The 16,870-nt window shown below is 46.8% G+C and overlaps 2 protein-coding genes across 7 annotated transcripts in view; both read right to left on the bottom strand.

Moving 5' to 3' along the window:
• Positions 1–16,870, bottom strand: part of LOC134220230 (myotubularin-related protein 13) — a 76,001-nt gene that overhangs the window by 18,926 nt on the left and 40,205 nt on the right. The gene's annotated exons all lie outside the window — the stretch shown is intronic.
• Positions 2,014–6,575, bottom strand: LOC134227602 (uncharacterized). The gene is made up of 4 exons (XM_062709194.1): positions 2,463–6,575; positions 2,345–2,407; positions 2,220–2,276; positions 2,014–2,085 (listed from the first exon to the last, which is right to left on the bottom strand). Exon 1 carries the CDS (start codon positions 6,573–6,575, stop codon positions 2,913–2,915), a length of 3,663 nt encoding a protein of 1,220 aa, XP_062565178.1. The 3' UTR covers positions 2,014–2,085; positions 2,220–2,276; positions 2,345–2,407; positions 2,463–2,912.

Below are 16,870 nucleotides of genomic sequence, written 5' to 3'. Positions count from 1 at the left end.
TTCATTGATTAAAATTTCTTCACAAAGTCGACGGAGGTCCTTTGTAGCTTAGTTGGTTAAAGCACCAGTCTAGCGTACTGTAGGGTCATGGGTTCGGGTCCCATCGAAGGGAAAGTGGTTACCTCCAATACATTTTCCAAATCAATATCTTCCACATAACGTAGGGGAACTGTACCGATCTCCATCTCACTGTACATATATCAATCTCATCGCTAAACAAAGAAATACGACACCAAATTCGTCGCTTCTTTTTGTCAACATGCGTGCTCACTGCTGAAAAAAATCACAAAAATAATAAACAAACCAAATTCATTTCCATTGCTTTGTTTTTGATGGGATGGAAATAGGAGCTATGAGATGAAGTGGCGAACCGTTCCCCTACATATTCACATATGAGTTTTCACAACATTGTAAATTCACAAATGTTTTAAAATGAACCCCTGAATGCAATCATTTTATAAATTGCAACAGATTTCAAATGCTAATGACATCACTCCTAATTAATGCACAATATTGAATCAGTTTACATTTACATTAACCGGTATTATACATTTATCAATGCGCTCTTTTGGGAAACAAAAGGACTATAACTGGAAACTTGTTACCTGGACCCCACGACCAACACTGCATTCAAGTATACCATCTATCATAGCGGCGGCGGAAAGGCAGAGCATAGAGTTGGTTTCGTAGTGATGGGCAAGCAGATGAAGCGAGTGATGGTGGAAACCCATTAACGAACGAATCTGTGTGTTGAGGATATGGGGCAAATTCTTCAATTACAGCCTAAAGCCTAACGTTTACGCACCGACAAGCGATAAATCCGATGACGTAATAAAGGACACGTTTTATGAATGTCTTGATAAAGCCTATGGAGAGTCCCCAAAGCATGACGTGACAATTGTTATCGGAGAAATGACGATGTATCGATAAACAGAATAAATATTGGCGACGATGGACAAGCTGTGGAGTCATCTACACTAGATGAGGTTAGAAAAGCTATTAAAGAGCTGAAAAACAATAAGGCTGCGGGGAAGGACAGCTCCCGGCTGAACTTCTCAAACATGGCAGTGGACACAGTCTGGAGTGCGCCAATTACCGAGGAATAACCCTCCTTAATTCGGTAAAATTATGTCCCGTATACTGTTCAACAGATTGAGACCCCTTGAAGAGTCCTTCGTCGGTGAATACCAAGCAGGTTTTCATGAGGGCCGATCAACGACGGATCAAATGTTTACCCTGAGACGAATCCTTGATAAATTCCAGGAGTACAACTTGCAGACACATCATCTGTTTATTGATTTCAAGTCGTCGGACGATTCAGTGAAACGGAACGAATTATGGCAAATTATGCTTGAACATGGTTTTCCATCGAAACTGATACGGCTGATTCGTATAACGTTGGACGGATCGAAATCAAGTGTAAGGGTTGCGGATGAAATATTAACGTCATTTGTTGCCTTAGATAGATTAAAGCAGGGTGATGCGATGCACTCTCGAATCTACTGTTCAGTATAGCGCTCGAAGGAGCAATTAGGAGAGCTGGCGTGCAAGGAAGCAGTACCATTATCACAAGATCGCATATGCTCCAGGGATTTGCGGACGATATCGATATTATCGGGATTGATCGCCGTGCCGTGGAAGAAGCTTTTGTGCCTTTTAACACTAGGATTCATTCGTTCAGAAAATCGTTGTAACTAAATTTTCAAATGGCTATATCTCTGTGGTTTTTCAACCGATTTTCTCAGTTTTTTCACCAACCTCTTAGCCATCTCTTCTTGGACATTACAAAATATTGTATCTAGGGGTGTTCAATTTTCCACTAGAGCTGTGGAAGTAAAGCAACGAATCTAGAAAAATGCAATTTTGGAGATATGTTTATATTTCATTACCAAAAATTATATCTATTCATATAGTGATGATGGAAATGAAAAAATAGCACATAAAAGACATCACCTGGAAAATAAGAACATATTTTGAGCATCTCTACTATGCTTACGATGATAATTCGGTGCCTGTTGCAAACTGCAACAGAAAGACAGTTTCCGATTTCTTGAACGTTTATTTGACTTCAACGTTATAAAATTCCTACCGAAAAAATAGATCGAATGATCATATTAGCCATGCTTATGTTTAAATCCCAATTGTAATATTAAGTAGCCTTAAGTACATCTTTTTATCTTTAGTATCTTATAAACAAAATATAGTCATGGGCTACTTACGTTTAGTATCCTTTCTGTTTCCTTTTGCGCTCAATATGCTGATTGGGAGTAGCAAAGCTGTAGATTAATTTTTTTTATTATTAGAGTTAGTGTTTATACTATAGCAACATCATTGATGGTTTTACCTTTTTAACGTGTTTAATGTTTGTGGTTCACGTTTCTAGCTTGCATGAATTCTACGGTAACTGCTATATTTTAATTTCAATTAATAAAGCGCTTCGATTGTAATATAACAAAACTAACCTGTATCTACTACACCGTACTATTTTATAGAGAATTCAACGTTTCTTTTAATCAAATTCAGTATTTACCATCACCAAACTCTTAAGTAGTTAAGTAGCTGTAATTATTTGTAATTTTAGGTAAGAGTATGCTAAATTAATTATCAAATTCGATAAACTGTGCCTCACCACGCTACACATAGCAATTATTGCCAGTTGGGATTGTTTACTTCGGTTGTACCTGATCTATTCAATTGTATTCGATCTCCCTCGCCTTATCATCAATCACAGAGTTACGTTCTGATAAGAGCTTGTTCACGCGGACAAGGTAAAAGGTTCCGCAGAGCTGTATCGGTAGTGGTAGCACGAGGTAGGCAGATACTCAAGAGGTACGGTGAAATGAAACTATACGTTTCCATGTTGGTTCGTTGCAGCTACAGTTGCAACACTCCCCCTCAGTACGTCGCGATCCCTAGTCCGACTTACTCTCGATCGAACCAACGTCCAGAATTGCCAACTTAACTGCTGGCCTCTCAAGTATCCCGTTAGCTGTTTGTACAGACGCTCGACGGACCTGACCGTCTTTAGAAACAGTGACTCCAACAACTCGTCCCTTCGGCCACGTGTTCCTGGGTAGGTTGTGGTCTACCACGACTACGACGTCCCCTTCTGCTAAGGGCTTTACAGGCTGGAACCATTTCGTTCTTCTAGTTAGCGTTGGTAGATACTCGACGACCCAACGTCGCCAGAATTCGTTCGCGTACACTTGGGACATCTTCCAGGAGCGTATCACTACGGCAGCACTGTCGTTAAACGCGATCGGGGGCTTGGAACCGTTTGATGATCCGATAAGGATGTGATTAGGAGTAAGTGGTGAGGCTTCTTCGTGTTCCAGTGGTACTTCGGTCAATGGTCTTGCATTTATGATTGCTTCAATTTCGGTTAGCATGTTTCGAAGCAATTCATCGGAGGGCGTTCGTTTGGGCTTGATTTGTTGTAGCGTCTTCTTAACTGACTGGATGAGTCTTTCCCAGCATCCTCCGAAGTGTGGCGAAGCGGGTGGATTGAAAGACCATTTCGTTTGGGCGCTGACGAAGCTCTCTGTTAACTTGTTCTGGTCAATTTTCAGCATAGCGTCCTTGAGCTCGCGACTGGCACCTATGAAATTGGTCCCACAATCGCTTATTATCTCCAGTGGCATACCTCTTCGCGCGATAAAGTTTCGTATGGCAATTATGCAGGAGTCTGTCGACAACGAGTGGGCAATCTCTATGTGGATTGCTCTGACGGTCATGCAGGTAATCAGGACACCCCAACGTTTTTCTACCCGGCGGCCTACTGTGACAAGCATGGGTCCAAAATAATCGATACCGATGAAGGAGAATGGTCTAGTAAACGCTTTCAGACGCATCGGTGGCAGTTCTCCCATCATCGGCGGTTGAGGTTGTGCGTTCCTGATCCTGCAGAGTTGGCAACGGTTACGGACGCGTTTGTAGATGGTACGAAGACATGGTACATAGTACTTCTGCCGAACTTCATTCAAGGCAGTTTGGTGGTTTAGATGACAAAACTTTACATGCATATCAGATAAAATTAGGTCGGTAACGTGATGGCATTTTGGAAGCAAGATCGGGTGCTTGGCATCACCTTTCGCGAATTCACAAGCATCTATACGCCCGTCCATGCGGATTATCTCCTCGTTATCGAAATGTGGGCTTAGCTTGTACAGAGCACTGTGCTTGGGCAGACTTCGTTTGTTCCTCCACGGTTCTCGAGCTGCTTCCCGAAGAATCTTTATTTCTTCCGAAAATGCATCCGCTTGGACAGTTTTGAATATGTAGTTCTCTGCTTTCGCTAGCTCTTCTTGTTCGAGTGGACCAGTAATCAGCATTTTCTTCATTAGTTGCCGACGAACGTTCATTGGGAACCTCCTGACGTAAGCTACATGTCGCACTAATCGATTCCATCGCGAGAATTTGTTTACGTCAATTATGGGTTGCTGGCATGTATGGTGCAAAGTATGAGTTCGTAATTCTAGCGCTGTTGATCCGGGATCAGACTTAATAATAGGCCACTTCTCCTTTTTTTCCCAGAGAAAAGATGGGCCTCGGAACCAGCGTCCGTTAGAAGAAAGATTCGGGAGTCTTTGCCACTTCGTTGCGTCATCGGCCACGTTGATTTTTGTTGAAATCCAGTTCCATTCAGAAGCTTCCGAAAACTCCAATATCTCCCCTATTCTGCATCCTACGAATTGGCTGTACCTGCGATGGTCTGAGTTCAGCCAGCAGATAACATCCCGCGAGTCGGACCAGAGGAACCTCTGTGAAGGCTTTAATTTATGTGAATCCGCTATACAACGCGCGAGGCGTACTCCTATCACTGCAGCCTGTAGTTCGAGACGAGGAATTGAGACGAATCGCAACGGTGCTACTCGGGTCTTCGAGCCGATTAGTGCACACTCAATGCTATCTTTTTCCTCGAAACGTAGATAGGCAACAGCTGCGTACCCATTTTCGGACGCATCAACAAAAACATGGAGTTGGATGTTATTCGACTCTGTTGCTGTTGTGTGGTTCCGGTAACATCTAGGAATTTGAACGGACTCGATTCTTGGAAGGACCGTCAGCCATAACTGCCATTTATTCCATTCCTTGTTTCCTATAGGTTCATCCCACGATACACCGGAGCGCCAAATTTCTTGGAGCAAGATTTTCAGGAACATCAGGAAATTTGCGATGAGTCCCAATGGGTCATAGATCCTCATTAATGTGCTCAGCACTTGTCTCTTCGTTGGAACAGCTCGGCCTGACAAAAGATCGGAGTCATGTCGAAGTGAAACTTTGAAAGTCAGCATGTCCGTTGCGGTACACCACCACATTCCAAGTACCTTATCCGTTGCGTACTCATCTGTTGTGTGTAAACTTCTCTCATTTCTGACTTCCGACCCCAAGCTTGTCAATACATTACGGGAGTTGGATAGCCAATTGTGAATTTTGAATCCTGCTTGACCATGAATGTATTCCACCTCCTTCGCTAACTTCTCTGCTTCAACTTCCGTCTCGACGCTGGTGAGAATGTCATCCACATAATGCTCATGAAGTATCGCTTCAACCGCACTTGGGAACTCATTTTCGAAACGTTGTGCATTGCGGTTTTTTACGAACTGGGCACTACTCGGTGAGCAGCTTGCCCCAAATATCATGACCGTCATGACATAGACGTCCGGTTCACGGTTCTGTTCGCATTTTCTCCACAGGAACTTCAGAGATTGTTGATCATTTTCATTCATCAATACTTGATGGAACATTTCGACAATATCACCGGCCACGGCAATCCGAAATTCTCTGAACTTGTAAAGTACTTCCACTATAGATACCAGAAGATCCGGACCCGTCAATAGCGCGGAATTTAACGACACGCCGTTAACTGAAGCGGCTGCATCCCAAACTATGCGGAGCTTGCCGGGCTTATTTGGATTTTGCACGGGAAATATGGGAAGATACCATGATCGAGGGTGTCTGGGTTGAGTCTCCGCATGGGACAGCCGTTTGATGTATCCCTTCTGTTCGTAGTCACGAAGCTTCTCAATGAATGCTTTCGCCAAATCCGGATCCTTTGATAACCTTTTCTCAAGACATATTAATCTCTTCATGGCCATTTGTTTATTGTTCGGCAAGCGCACGTCCTCGTACTTCCACAGTAATCCTGTTTCGTATCGGTTCCCTTTTAGCTTGGTTTGTGATTCCAGGATATGAATCGCCCGATCGTCATCCTTCGATAGCAGCTCTTTCTTTAGGTTCAGTACCCCTATGCTTTCCAGGGAAAAATAATCTTTTACTGCCTTATGCAGGTCCTCGTCGCTATGCTCCCTACAAGAACAGATGTGAAAGCTATGATATGCCGAATAACTCTTGCTCGGCGATCCCGCTGCTGTTGAGCACGGTCCGTAGACTATCCATCCGAGTCGCGTCCGACTTGCCACAGGTTCACCTTCTCGTCCTTCACGACTGTTCAGCGCGTGGCCCAGCCGACAATTGTCGATCCCGATGAGTATTCTTGGAGAGATGTTTCGATAACACTCAATAGGCAGCCCGCCTAGATACTTATACTTTGATGACAGCTTGTCCATATTCATTGTCTGGCGTGGCAATGCAAGACTACGAACAGTATATGCACCTCCGGAATCCGATACCGCTTATTTTTTCCTCCACCTCCTGAAATCTCAAGTGCTAGCTCTACTGACTGCTTTTCTTCTCGATTTTGCTCTGCTGTCCAGTTAGGCAGAGAGGGTGTGGTTTTCCCTCCAATTTTAGCTCCTTCAGAAGGCTATGCTCCATAAATGTGGTTGACGAGCCATCGTCAAGAAACGCGTATGTTCTGACGGACACGCCATACCCATAAATGATAACTGGAACATATCGGAACAGAATTGTACCCGTCTGGCCTTCGTGCGTGTTGCAGTTCTGTGCGGAAACTTCATTAGTATGAGTTGTTTTCGGAGAGACTGTATCCTGGTACCTTGTATCATCATGAAGCAGCTCGTGATGCATGTAGAAACATCCATGTTTGCTGCACGGATTCTTCACCTCGCAAGCACCAAAATGTTTATTCAGGCACTTGCGACATAACTTTACTTACTTAAGTATTGACCATCGTGCACGTATGTCAAGATGCTGGAACTTCTTACAAGCCGCTGCACTACTGCAGCTTCCTTGGCAGATTTCACATCCCTTGTTGATCTTCTTTTGAACCGGTTTCAATGTTGTGACTTCAGTTTCGAAATGCACGTTCAAATCTTCTCTCCTGTTACGTCTCTCCGTCTTCATGGTACTAATCGGTGCGCTAGTATGGTGACTACAAATGCTGCCTCTACCAGCCTTTCCAACCAAGTTCAGAAGTCTGAGAGTTTCACGGATCGTAACGTTTGACGATCGGATATAGAAGTCGGCTTCGAACAGATTCTAAAGCTTTCCCCTTTAGACTGCGTTGCAAGCGCAGTAAGTTCTCTTCTTCACTATATCCACACATTCGGGTGGTATTCTCGTAGGTAGCAATAAAAAGTGGCCACTCCTCTGGCGCACCCGCGAATATTGGAAGCTCCTTTGCTACTGCTTGACGTGCAGCCAGTTGACTCCTGCTTAGATCTTGGCAGGAGTACGCAAACGTGATTGGGTTATCCGATGGAGAGAATTCCTGCGCTCCGGGATTTAAAACCCGGACCCCGCCATCAGGTCTTGCAGGATCCCCGCTGCTCATCTGTAGAAGCTTCAGCCGCTCTTCAAGATGCTTCATCTCAAGCGCCTGCTTCTCAGCCAATAGCGACAGCTGCAACTCTACACTTGACCTTGCTTTCTCCAACGTTGGCTGACGATTTCCGGCTGCTGTGCCGTCGATCCCGCTAAAGGTTGTCGAGTTTGCATTCGGAGTTGTATTCGATTCAGGTACTCGAGATGTAAACTGCTGTTCCATTGCTTTCATCTGATTTTCGAACCGTTCTTGCTGCTGTTTCAAAGCTCTCTCTTGTTCCTGGTCCCGAATATGCAGCAAACGCTCGTACGACGACTTCTGCTCATTCATCAGCTCTTGCATATCCTTCATTTGTTGGTGCAATGCCTGGAGTTCTCCGGAACGCTTTGGAATTGTGCCCAGTGATAGGGTGTTTGTGTTCGTTGGCACTGTCGACGTTGACGAGCTAGCTGTACTTCGAGCCACACGTTTTGCTTCGCAATCCTTGCAGTTCCAGTCCGCATTTTCTATGCTCTGATCCACGCCCACACACTCAAAATGACACCATTCACCACACGTATCACAACATACCATCCGACTGTTTTCCGAAGAGCCGCACACTTTGCATTTATCACTCAACATTCCTGATGAATCGCCTCGCCCTTGATCAGAAGCCTCACCCGATTCCTTTTCCCGGTTTGACCTTGGCATACCACTAATTGACAGCCCTCCCGATCGCGTAAACGAATTTTATAAATTGTTGCAAACTGCAACAGAAAGACAGTTTCCGATTTCTTGAACGTTTATTTGACTTCAACGTTATAAAATTCCTACCGAAAAAATAGATCGAATGATCATATTAGCCATGCTTATGTTTAAATCCAAATTGTAATATTAAGTAGCCTTAAGTAGATCTCTTTATCTTTAGTATCTTATAAACAAAATAAAGTCATGGGTTACTTACGTTTAGTATCCTTTCTGTTTCCTTTTGCGCTCAATATGCTGATTGGGAGTAGCTGTAGATTTTTTTTTATTATTAGAGTTAGTGTTTATACTATAGCAACATCATTGATGGTTTTACCTTTTTAACGTGTTTTATGTTTGTGGTTCACGTTTCTAGCTTGCATGAATTCTACGGTAACTGCTATATTTTAATTTCAATTAATAAAGCGCTTCGATTGTAATATAACAAAACTAACCTGTATCTACTACACCGTACTATTTTATAGAGAATTCAACGTTTCTTTTAATCAAATTCAGTATTTCATTCATTTATTTAGTCTACATCTATACAGATAACACTGAATCAACAATTTGACGCCACAATACACGGTTCGAGGCCGCATCTCTCCATCCTCGAATACGCCCCACGCTCGCCAAGTCGTTCTGCACCTGGTCTGCCCATCTCGCTCGCTGCGCTCCACGTCGTCTCGTACCTGCCGGATCGGAAGCGAACACCATCTTTGCAGGGTTGCTGTCCGGCATTCTTGCAACATGCCCTGCCCATCGTACCCTTCCGGCTTTAGCTACCTTCTGGATACTGGGTTCGCCGTAGAGCTGGGCGAGCTCATGGTTCATTCTTCGCCGCCACACACCGTCTTCTTGTACACCGCCAAAGATGGTCCTAAGCACCCGTCTCTCGAATACTCCGAGTGCTTGCAAGTCCTCCTCGAGCATTGTCCATGTTTCATGTCCGTAGAGGACTACCGGTCTTATTAACGTCTTGTACATGACACATTTGGTGCGGTGGCGAATCTTTTTCGACCGCAGTTTCTTCTGGAGCCCATAGTAGGCCCGACTTCCACAGATGATGCGCCTTCGTATTTCACGACTAACGTTGTTGTCAGCCGTTAGCAAGGATCCGAGGTAGACGAATTCCTCGACCACCTCGAAGGTATCCCCGTCTATCGTAACACTGCTTCCCAGACGGACCCTGTCGCGCTCGGTTCCACCCACAAGCATGTACTTTGTCTTTGACGCATTCACCATCAGTCCAACTTTTGTTGCTTCACGTTTCAGGCGGGTGTACAGTTCTGCCACCTTTGCAAATGTTCGGCCGACAATGTCCATGTCATCCGCGAAGCAAATAAATTGACTGGATCTGTTGAAAATCGTTCCCCGGCTGTTACACCCGGCTCTCCGCATGACACCTTCTAGCGCAATGTTGAACAACAGGCAGGAAAGTCCATCACCTTGTCTTAGTCCCCGGCGCGATTCGAACGAACTGGAGTGTTCGCCCGAGATCTTCACACAGTTTTGCACACCATCCACCGTTGCTTTGATCAGTCTGGTAAGCTTTCCAGGGAAGCTGTTCTCGTCCATAATTTTCCATAGCTCTACGCGGTCTATACTGTCGTATGCCGCCTTGAAATCAACGAACAGATGGTGCATTGGGACCTGGTATTCACGGCATTTTTGAAGGATTTGCCGTACAGTAAAGATCTGGTCCGTTGTCGAGCGGCCGTCAACGAAGCCGGCTTGATAACTTCCCACGAACTCGTTCACTAATGGTGACAGACGACGGAAGATGATCTGGGATATCACTTTGTAGGCGGCATTAAGGATGGTGATCGCTCGAAAGTTCTCACACTCCAGTTTGTCGCCTTTCTTGTAGATGGGGCATATAACCCTTCCTTCCACTCCTCCGGTAGCTGTTCGTTTTCCCAGATTCTGACTATCAGTTTGTGCAGGCAAGTGGCCAGCTTTTCCGGGCCCATCTTGATGAGCTCAGCTCCGATACCATCCTTACCAGCTGCTTTATTGGTCTTTAGCTGTTGAATGGCATCCTTAACTTCCCTCAAGGTGGGGGCTGGTTGGCTTCCATCGTCCGCTGAACTGACGTAGTCATCTCCTCCGCTGCCTTGACTTTCATTGCCTGTACTCTCAGCGCCATTCAGATGTTCCTCGTAGTGCTGCTTCCACCTTTCGATCACCACACGTTCGTCCGTCAAGATGCTCCCATCCTTATCCCGGCACATTTCGGCTCGCGGCACAAAGCCTTTGCGGGATGCGTTGAGCTTTTGATAGAACTTGCGTGTATCTTGAGAACGGCACAGCTGTTCCATCTCCTCGCACTCCGCTTCTTCCAGGCGGCGTTTCTTCTCCTGAAAAGGCGGGTCTGTTGTCTCCGCTTCCGTCTATAACGTTCCACGTTCTGCCGGGTACCTTGCTGCAGCGCGACCGCCCTCGCTGCGTCCTTCTCCTCCAGAATCTGTCTGCAGTCTTCGTCAAACCAATCGTTCCGTCGACTTCGTCCCATACATCCGACGTTGTTCTCCGCTGCGTCGTTAATGGCTGCTTTGACTGTATTCCAGCAGTCCTCAAGAGGGGCCCCATCGAGCTCACCCTCTTCCGGCAACGCTGCCTCGAGATGCTGCGCGTATGCAGTGGCGACATCAGGTTGCTTCAGTCGCTCTAGGTCGTACCGCGGCGGTCGTCGGTACCGAACATTGTTGATGACGGAAAGTTTTGGGCGCAGTTTAACCATCACCAGATAGTGGTCAGAGTCGATGTTAGCGCCACGATATGTCCTGACGTCGATAATGTCGGAGAAGTGCCGTCCATCAATCAGAACGTGGTCGATTTGTGATTCTGTCTGCAGTGGCGATCTCCAGGTGTACCGATACGGGAGGCTGTGTTGGAAGTAGGTGCTGCGAATGGCCATATTCTTGGAGGCGGCGAAATCAATTAGTCGTTGGCCGTTTTCGTTCGTCAGCCGGTGAGCGCTGAACTTTCCAATAGTCGGTCTAAACTCCTCCTCTTGGCCAACCTGAGCGTTCAAATCTCCTATGATGATTTTGACGTCGTGGCTTGGGCAGCTGTCGTACTCACGTTCCAGCTGCGCGTAGAATGCGTCCTTATCATCATCAGTGCTTCCGGAGTGTGGGCTATGGACGTTGATTATGCTGAAGTTGAAGAACCGGCCTTTGATCCTCAACCTGCACATTCTCTCGTTGATCGGCCACCACCCGATCACGCGCCTTTGCATATCGCCCATCACTATGAAAGCTGTTCCCAGCTCGTGTGGTGCCGCAGCTCTGGTAGATGGGGTGATTACCTCTAAACGATCGCACCATTGATCCCTTCCAACAAACCTCCTGCAGCGCTACGATGCCGAATCCACGGTCCTTGAGCACATCGGCGAGTATGCGTGTGCTCCCGATGAAGTTGAGAGATTTGCAGTTCCACGAACCGAGTTTCCAATCGCTAGCCCCTTTTCGTCGCAGTGGTCTTCGCCGATGGTTCCGGTCCGTACTCTCTTGTTGATTGTTCGTTGCTTATGATTTTTTAAAGGCTGGCTTGCAGGGCCTGACACCAAACCCCCTAAATTTCCGGAGGACCATTCCTCCTTATTTCCGGTGGACCATGGTGCACAGTTTCACTTAGAGTCCCTCGCTGGCACTCGGACGATGATCAGCCGCCCCTAACATGGAGAACAGACGCTGTTGTGAGCCGATCCTGACATGGAGAACAGACGCTCAATAAGATTTGCACCTCCGGAGAGGAACAAATTCAGTATTTACCATCACCAAACTCTTAAGTAGTTAAGTAGCTGTAATTATTTGTAATTTTAGGTAAGAGTATGCTAAATTAATTATCAAATTCGATAAACTGTGCCTCACCACGCTACACATAGCAATTATTGCCAGTTGGGATTGTTTACTTCGGTTGTACCTGATCTATTCAATTGTATTCGATCTCCCTCGCCTTATCATCAATCACAGAGTTACGTTCTGATAAGAGCTTGTTCACGCGGACAAGGTAAAAAGGTTCCGCAGAGCTGTATCGGTAGTGGTAGCACGAGGTAGGCAGATACTCAAGAGGTACGGTGAATTGAAACTATATGTTTCCATGTTGGTTCGTTGCAGCTACAGTTGCAACAGTGCCTTTAGGAACCACTTTATACTACAGGATATATGAAGCTTCAGAAAATGTTTTCAAGCATGTTGTCTACTGTGAACTTGTTAAAATAAATGTAAACTATATACGAAACATGTGTGATAATAAATTATAATGTTCTAGGATCTCCGAACTGTACTGGAATTTTAATCAAATGGTCTACCGAATCAGCCAAGGCTTCCATGATGCCCCCAGCCGCAGTATCAACCCAATTATGTCCTCCGAGTATTTGTCTTTCACTTGCGTCTCGCAGCAGGGACTATGTCCAAGGGCTTGACGATCCCTCCCCAGGGCATCTGCGAGTTGTGGCGCCTGCCTAGGATGTGGTGGGGTTTGACAGTGGGCCCTGTTAAACCTCTATAAAAAGCTGCATGTATGCGCAAGTAGGCTCCGCCAAAGCGACCGTGTGCCGCTCAAAGCGCACAAGCCCAAGTCCTGGTGTTAGGTGGGACGCTAAACAGCCCTGACACGACGGCCCTCCGACGAGACAGGAGGTTTGCGCAGGCCCAATAAGCCGCCTTTAAAAACAACTATTACGAACGACATAGAAGATAATACGACTCGAAACAATCGGCAACGACCTAGGCGACGAATAAAGGATCACGATTGGAAGCTTGGAACATGGAACTGCAAGTCGCTAGGCTTCGCAGGTTGCGATAGGATAATCTACGATGAATTACATCCCCGCAACTTCGATGTCGTAGCGCTGCAGGAAATCTGCTGGACAGGACAGAAAGTGTGGAAAAGCGGGCATCGAGCGGCTACCTTCTACCAAAGCTGTGGCACCACCAACGAGCTGGGAACCGGCTTCATAGTGCTGGGAAAGATGCGCCAACGCGTGATTGGGTGGCAGCCAATCAACGCAAGGATGTGCAAGCTGAGAATTAAAGGCCGTTTCTTCAACTACAGCATCATCAACGTGCACTGCCCACACGAAGGGAGATCCGACGATGAGAAAGAAGCGCTCTATGCGTAGCTGGAGCAGACATACGATGGATGCCCACTGCGGGACGTCAAAATCGTCATCGGTGACATGAACGCTCAGGTAGGAAGGGAGGAAATGTATAGACCGGTCATCGGACCGGATAGTCTGCATACCGTATCGAACGACAACGGCCAACGATGCATAAACTTTGCAGCCTCCCGCGGAATGGTAGTCCGAAGCACTTTCTTCCCCCGTAAGAATATCCACAAGGCCACATGGAAATCACCTAATCAAGTAATGGAAAACCAAATCGACCACGTTCTAATCGACGGTAAATTCTTCTCCGACATCACGAACGTACGCACTTACCGCAGTGCGAATATTTAATCCGACCACCACCTCGTCGCAGTATGTCTGCGCTCAAAACTCTCGACGATAATCAACACGCGTCGGAGTCGTCCGCCGCGGCTTAACGTTGGGCGGCTGCAAGACGGTAGACTAGCCCAAGACTACGCGCAGCAGCTGGAAGTGGCACTCCCAGCGAAAGAGCAGCTAGGCGCAGCATCTCTTGAAGATGGCTGGAGAGATATTCGATCCGCCATTGGAAGCACCGCAACCGCTGCACTAGGCACGGTGGCTCCGGATCAGAGAAACGACTGGTATGACGGCGAATGTGAGCACTTAGTTGAGGAGAAGAATGCAGCATGGGCGAGATTGCTGCAACACCGCACGAGGGCGAACGAGGCACGATACAAACGGGCGCGGAACAGACAAAACTCGATTTTCCGGAGGAAAAAGCGCCACCAGGAAGATCGAGACCGTGAAGAGACGGAGGAACTGTACCGCGCTAATAACGCACGAAAGTTCTATGAGAAGTTAAACCGTTCACGTAAGGGCCACGTGCCACAGCCCGATATGTGTAAGGACATAAACGGGAACCTTCTTACGAACGAGCGTGAGGTGATCCAAAGGTGGCGGCAGCACTACGAAGAGCACCTGAATGGCGATGTGGCAGACAACGGTGGCGGTATGGTAATGAACCTGGGAGCACGCGCGCAGGACATACGACTTCCGGCTCCGAATCTCCAGGAAATCCAGGAGGAGATCGGCCGGCTGAAAAACAACAAAGCCCCTGGAGTTGACCAACTACCAGGAGAGCTGTTTAAACACGGTGGTGAAGCACTGGCTAGAGCGCTGCACTGGGTGATTACCAAGGTTTGGGAGGATGAGGTTCTGCCGCAGGAGTGGATGGAAGGTATCGTGTGTCCCATCTACAAAAAGGGCGATAAGCTGGATTGTAGCAACTACCGCGCAATCACATTGCTGAACGCCGCCTACAAGGTACTCTCCCAAATTTTATGCCGTCGACTAACACCAATTGCAAGAGAGTTCGTGGGGCAGTACCAGGCGGGATTTATGGGTGAACGCTCTACCACAGACCAGGTGTTCGCCATACGTCAGGTATTGCAGAAATGCCGCGAATACAACGTGCCCACAAATCATCTATTTATCGACTTCAAAGCCGCATATGATACAATCGATCGGGACCAGCTATGGCAGCTAATGCACGAAAACGGATTTCCGAATAAACTGATACGGTTGATCAAGGCGACGATGGATCGGGTGATGTGCGTAGTTCGAGTTTCAGGGGCATTCTCGAGTCCCTTCGAAACCCGTAGAGGGTTACGGCAAGGTGATGGTCTTTCGTGCCTGCTATTCAACATCGCTTTGGAGGGAGTAATACGAAGGGCAGGGATTGACACGAGTGGTACGATTTTCAAGAAGTCCGTCCAGTTATTTGGTTTCGCCGACGACATTGATATCATGGCACGTAACTTTGAGAGGATGGAGGAAGCCTACATCAGACTGAAAAGCGAAGCTAAACGGATTGGACTAGTCATCAACACGTCGAAGACGAAGTACATGATAGGAAGAGGCTCAAGAGAGGTCAATGTGAGCCACCCACCACGAGTTTGTATCGGTGGTGACGAAATCGAGGTGGTTGAAGAATTCGTGTACTTGGGCTCACTGGTGACCGCCGATAACGATACCAGCAGAGAAATTCGGAGACGCATAGTGGCTGGAAATCGTACGTACTTTGGACTCCGCAAGACGCTCCGATCGAATAGAGTTCGCCGCCGTACCAAACTGACTATCTACAAAACGCTTATAAGACCGGTAGTTCTCTACGGACACGAAACCTGGACGATGCTCGTGGAGGACCAACGCGCACTGGGAGTTTTCGAAAGGAAAGTGTTGCGTACCATCTATGGTGGGTTGCAGATGGCGGACGGTACGTGGAGGAGGCGAATGAACCACGAGTTGCATCAGCTGTTGGGAGAACCATCCATCGTTCACACCGCAAAAATCGGAAGACTGCGGTGGGCCGGGCACGTAGCCAGAATGTCGGACAGTAATCCGGTGAAAATGGTTCTCGACAACGATCCGACGGGAACAAGAAGGCGAGGTGCACAGCGGGCAAGGTGGATCGATCAGGTGGAGGACGACTTGCGGACCCTCCGCAGACTGCGTGGTTGGCGAAGTGCAGCCATGAACCGAGCTGAATGGAGAAGTCTTTTATGTGCAGCACAGGCCACTCCGGCCTTAGTCTGATGATAAATAAATAACGATGCTCGTGGAGGACCAACGCGCACTAAGAGTTTTGGAAAGAAAAGTGCTGCGTGCCATCTATGATGCGGTGCGTACCATCTATGATGTGGGCCGATCACGTAGTCAGAATGTCGGACAGTAACCCTGTAGAAATGATTCTCGACAACTATCCGACGGACACGAGAAGGGAAGGTGTGCAGCGAGCAAGATGGATCGATCAGGCAGAAGATGATTTGCGTACCGAAAATCGTTAGCTTCGTAGCCATCTACATGGAAGACGTAATTCTGGCATTTTACGTTGCGTCTTCTGTAATTTTTTTGTCGTCACGCTTTCAATTTTTGGATGTGCGTTCACACAGAATGTGACAGGAACAATGGCAACAGAGCGAAGCAGAAATTAGTACAAAAGGAAAGACGATCTTCAAACGTTGATGGCAGGGTTTTTTTTATATATTCGCTACTGAATTCGTTATAGTTTTGAATAGTGAGAAACGAAATTTTTGTGTAAAAAAACAGATTATTATACCAATCGACTCAGCTTTTTGATAAGCTGCATCCTTTTTGGCTAGTTATCTAGTAGGATCTGTCGTTGCGTTCTGGACAAAATATTGTTTTTTTTTCAAGCGTCTCCACACACACATTTTTATACAACATTATGGGTCTACGAGCCTTCTATTAAAAGTTTGGTTTAGGAGCAATCGTATTGCCTTTACGTACGCTTAGTGTACGGGGAAGCCACAAAGTCAAACTAGAGCCTGGCGCTAATGTAT

This window comes from Armigeres subalbatus, chromosome 3, assembly GCF_024139115.2.
Source record: "Armigeres subalbatus isolate Guangzhou_Male chromosome 3, GZ_Asu_2, whole genome shotgun sequence".
NCBI classification, from domain to species: Eukaryota; Metazoa; Arthropoda; class Insecta; order Diptera; family Culicidae; genus Armigeres; species Armigeres subalbatus.
The sequence above is the reverse complement of the archived record's forward strand: the minus strand, read 5'-3'. Positions and strand labels throughout refer to the sequence as shown.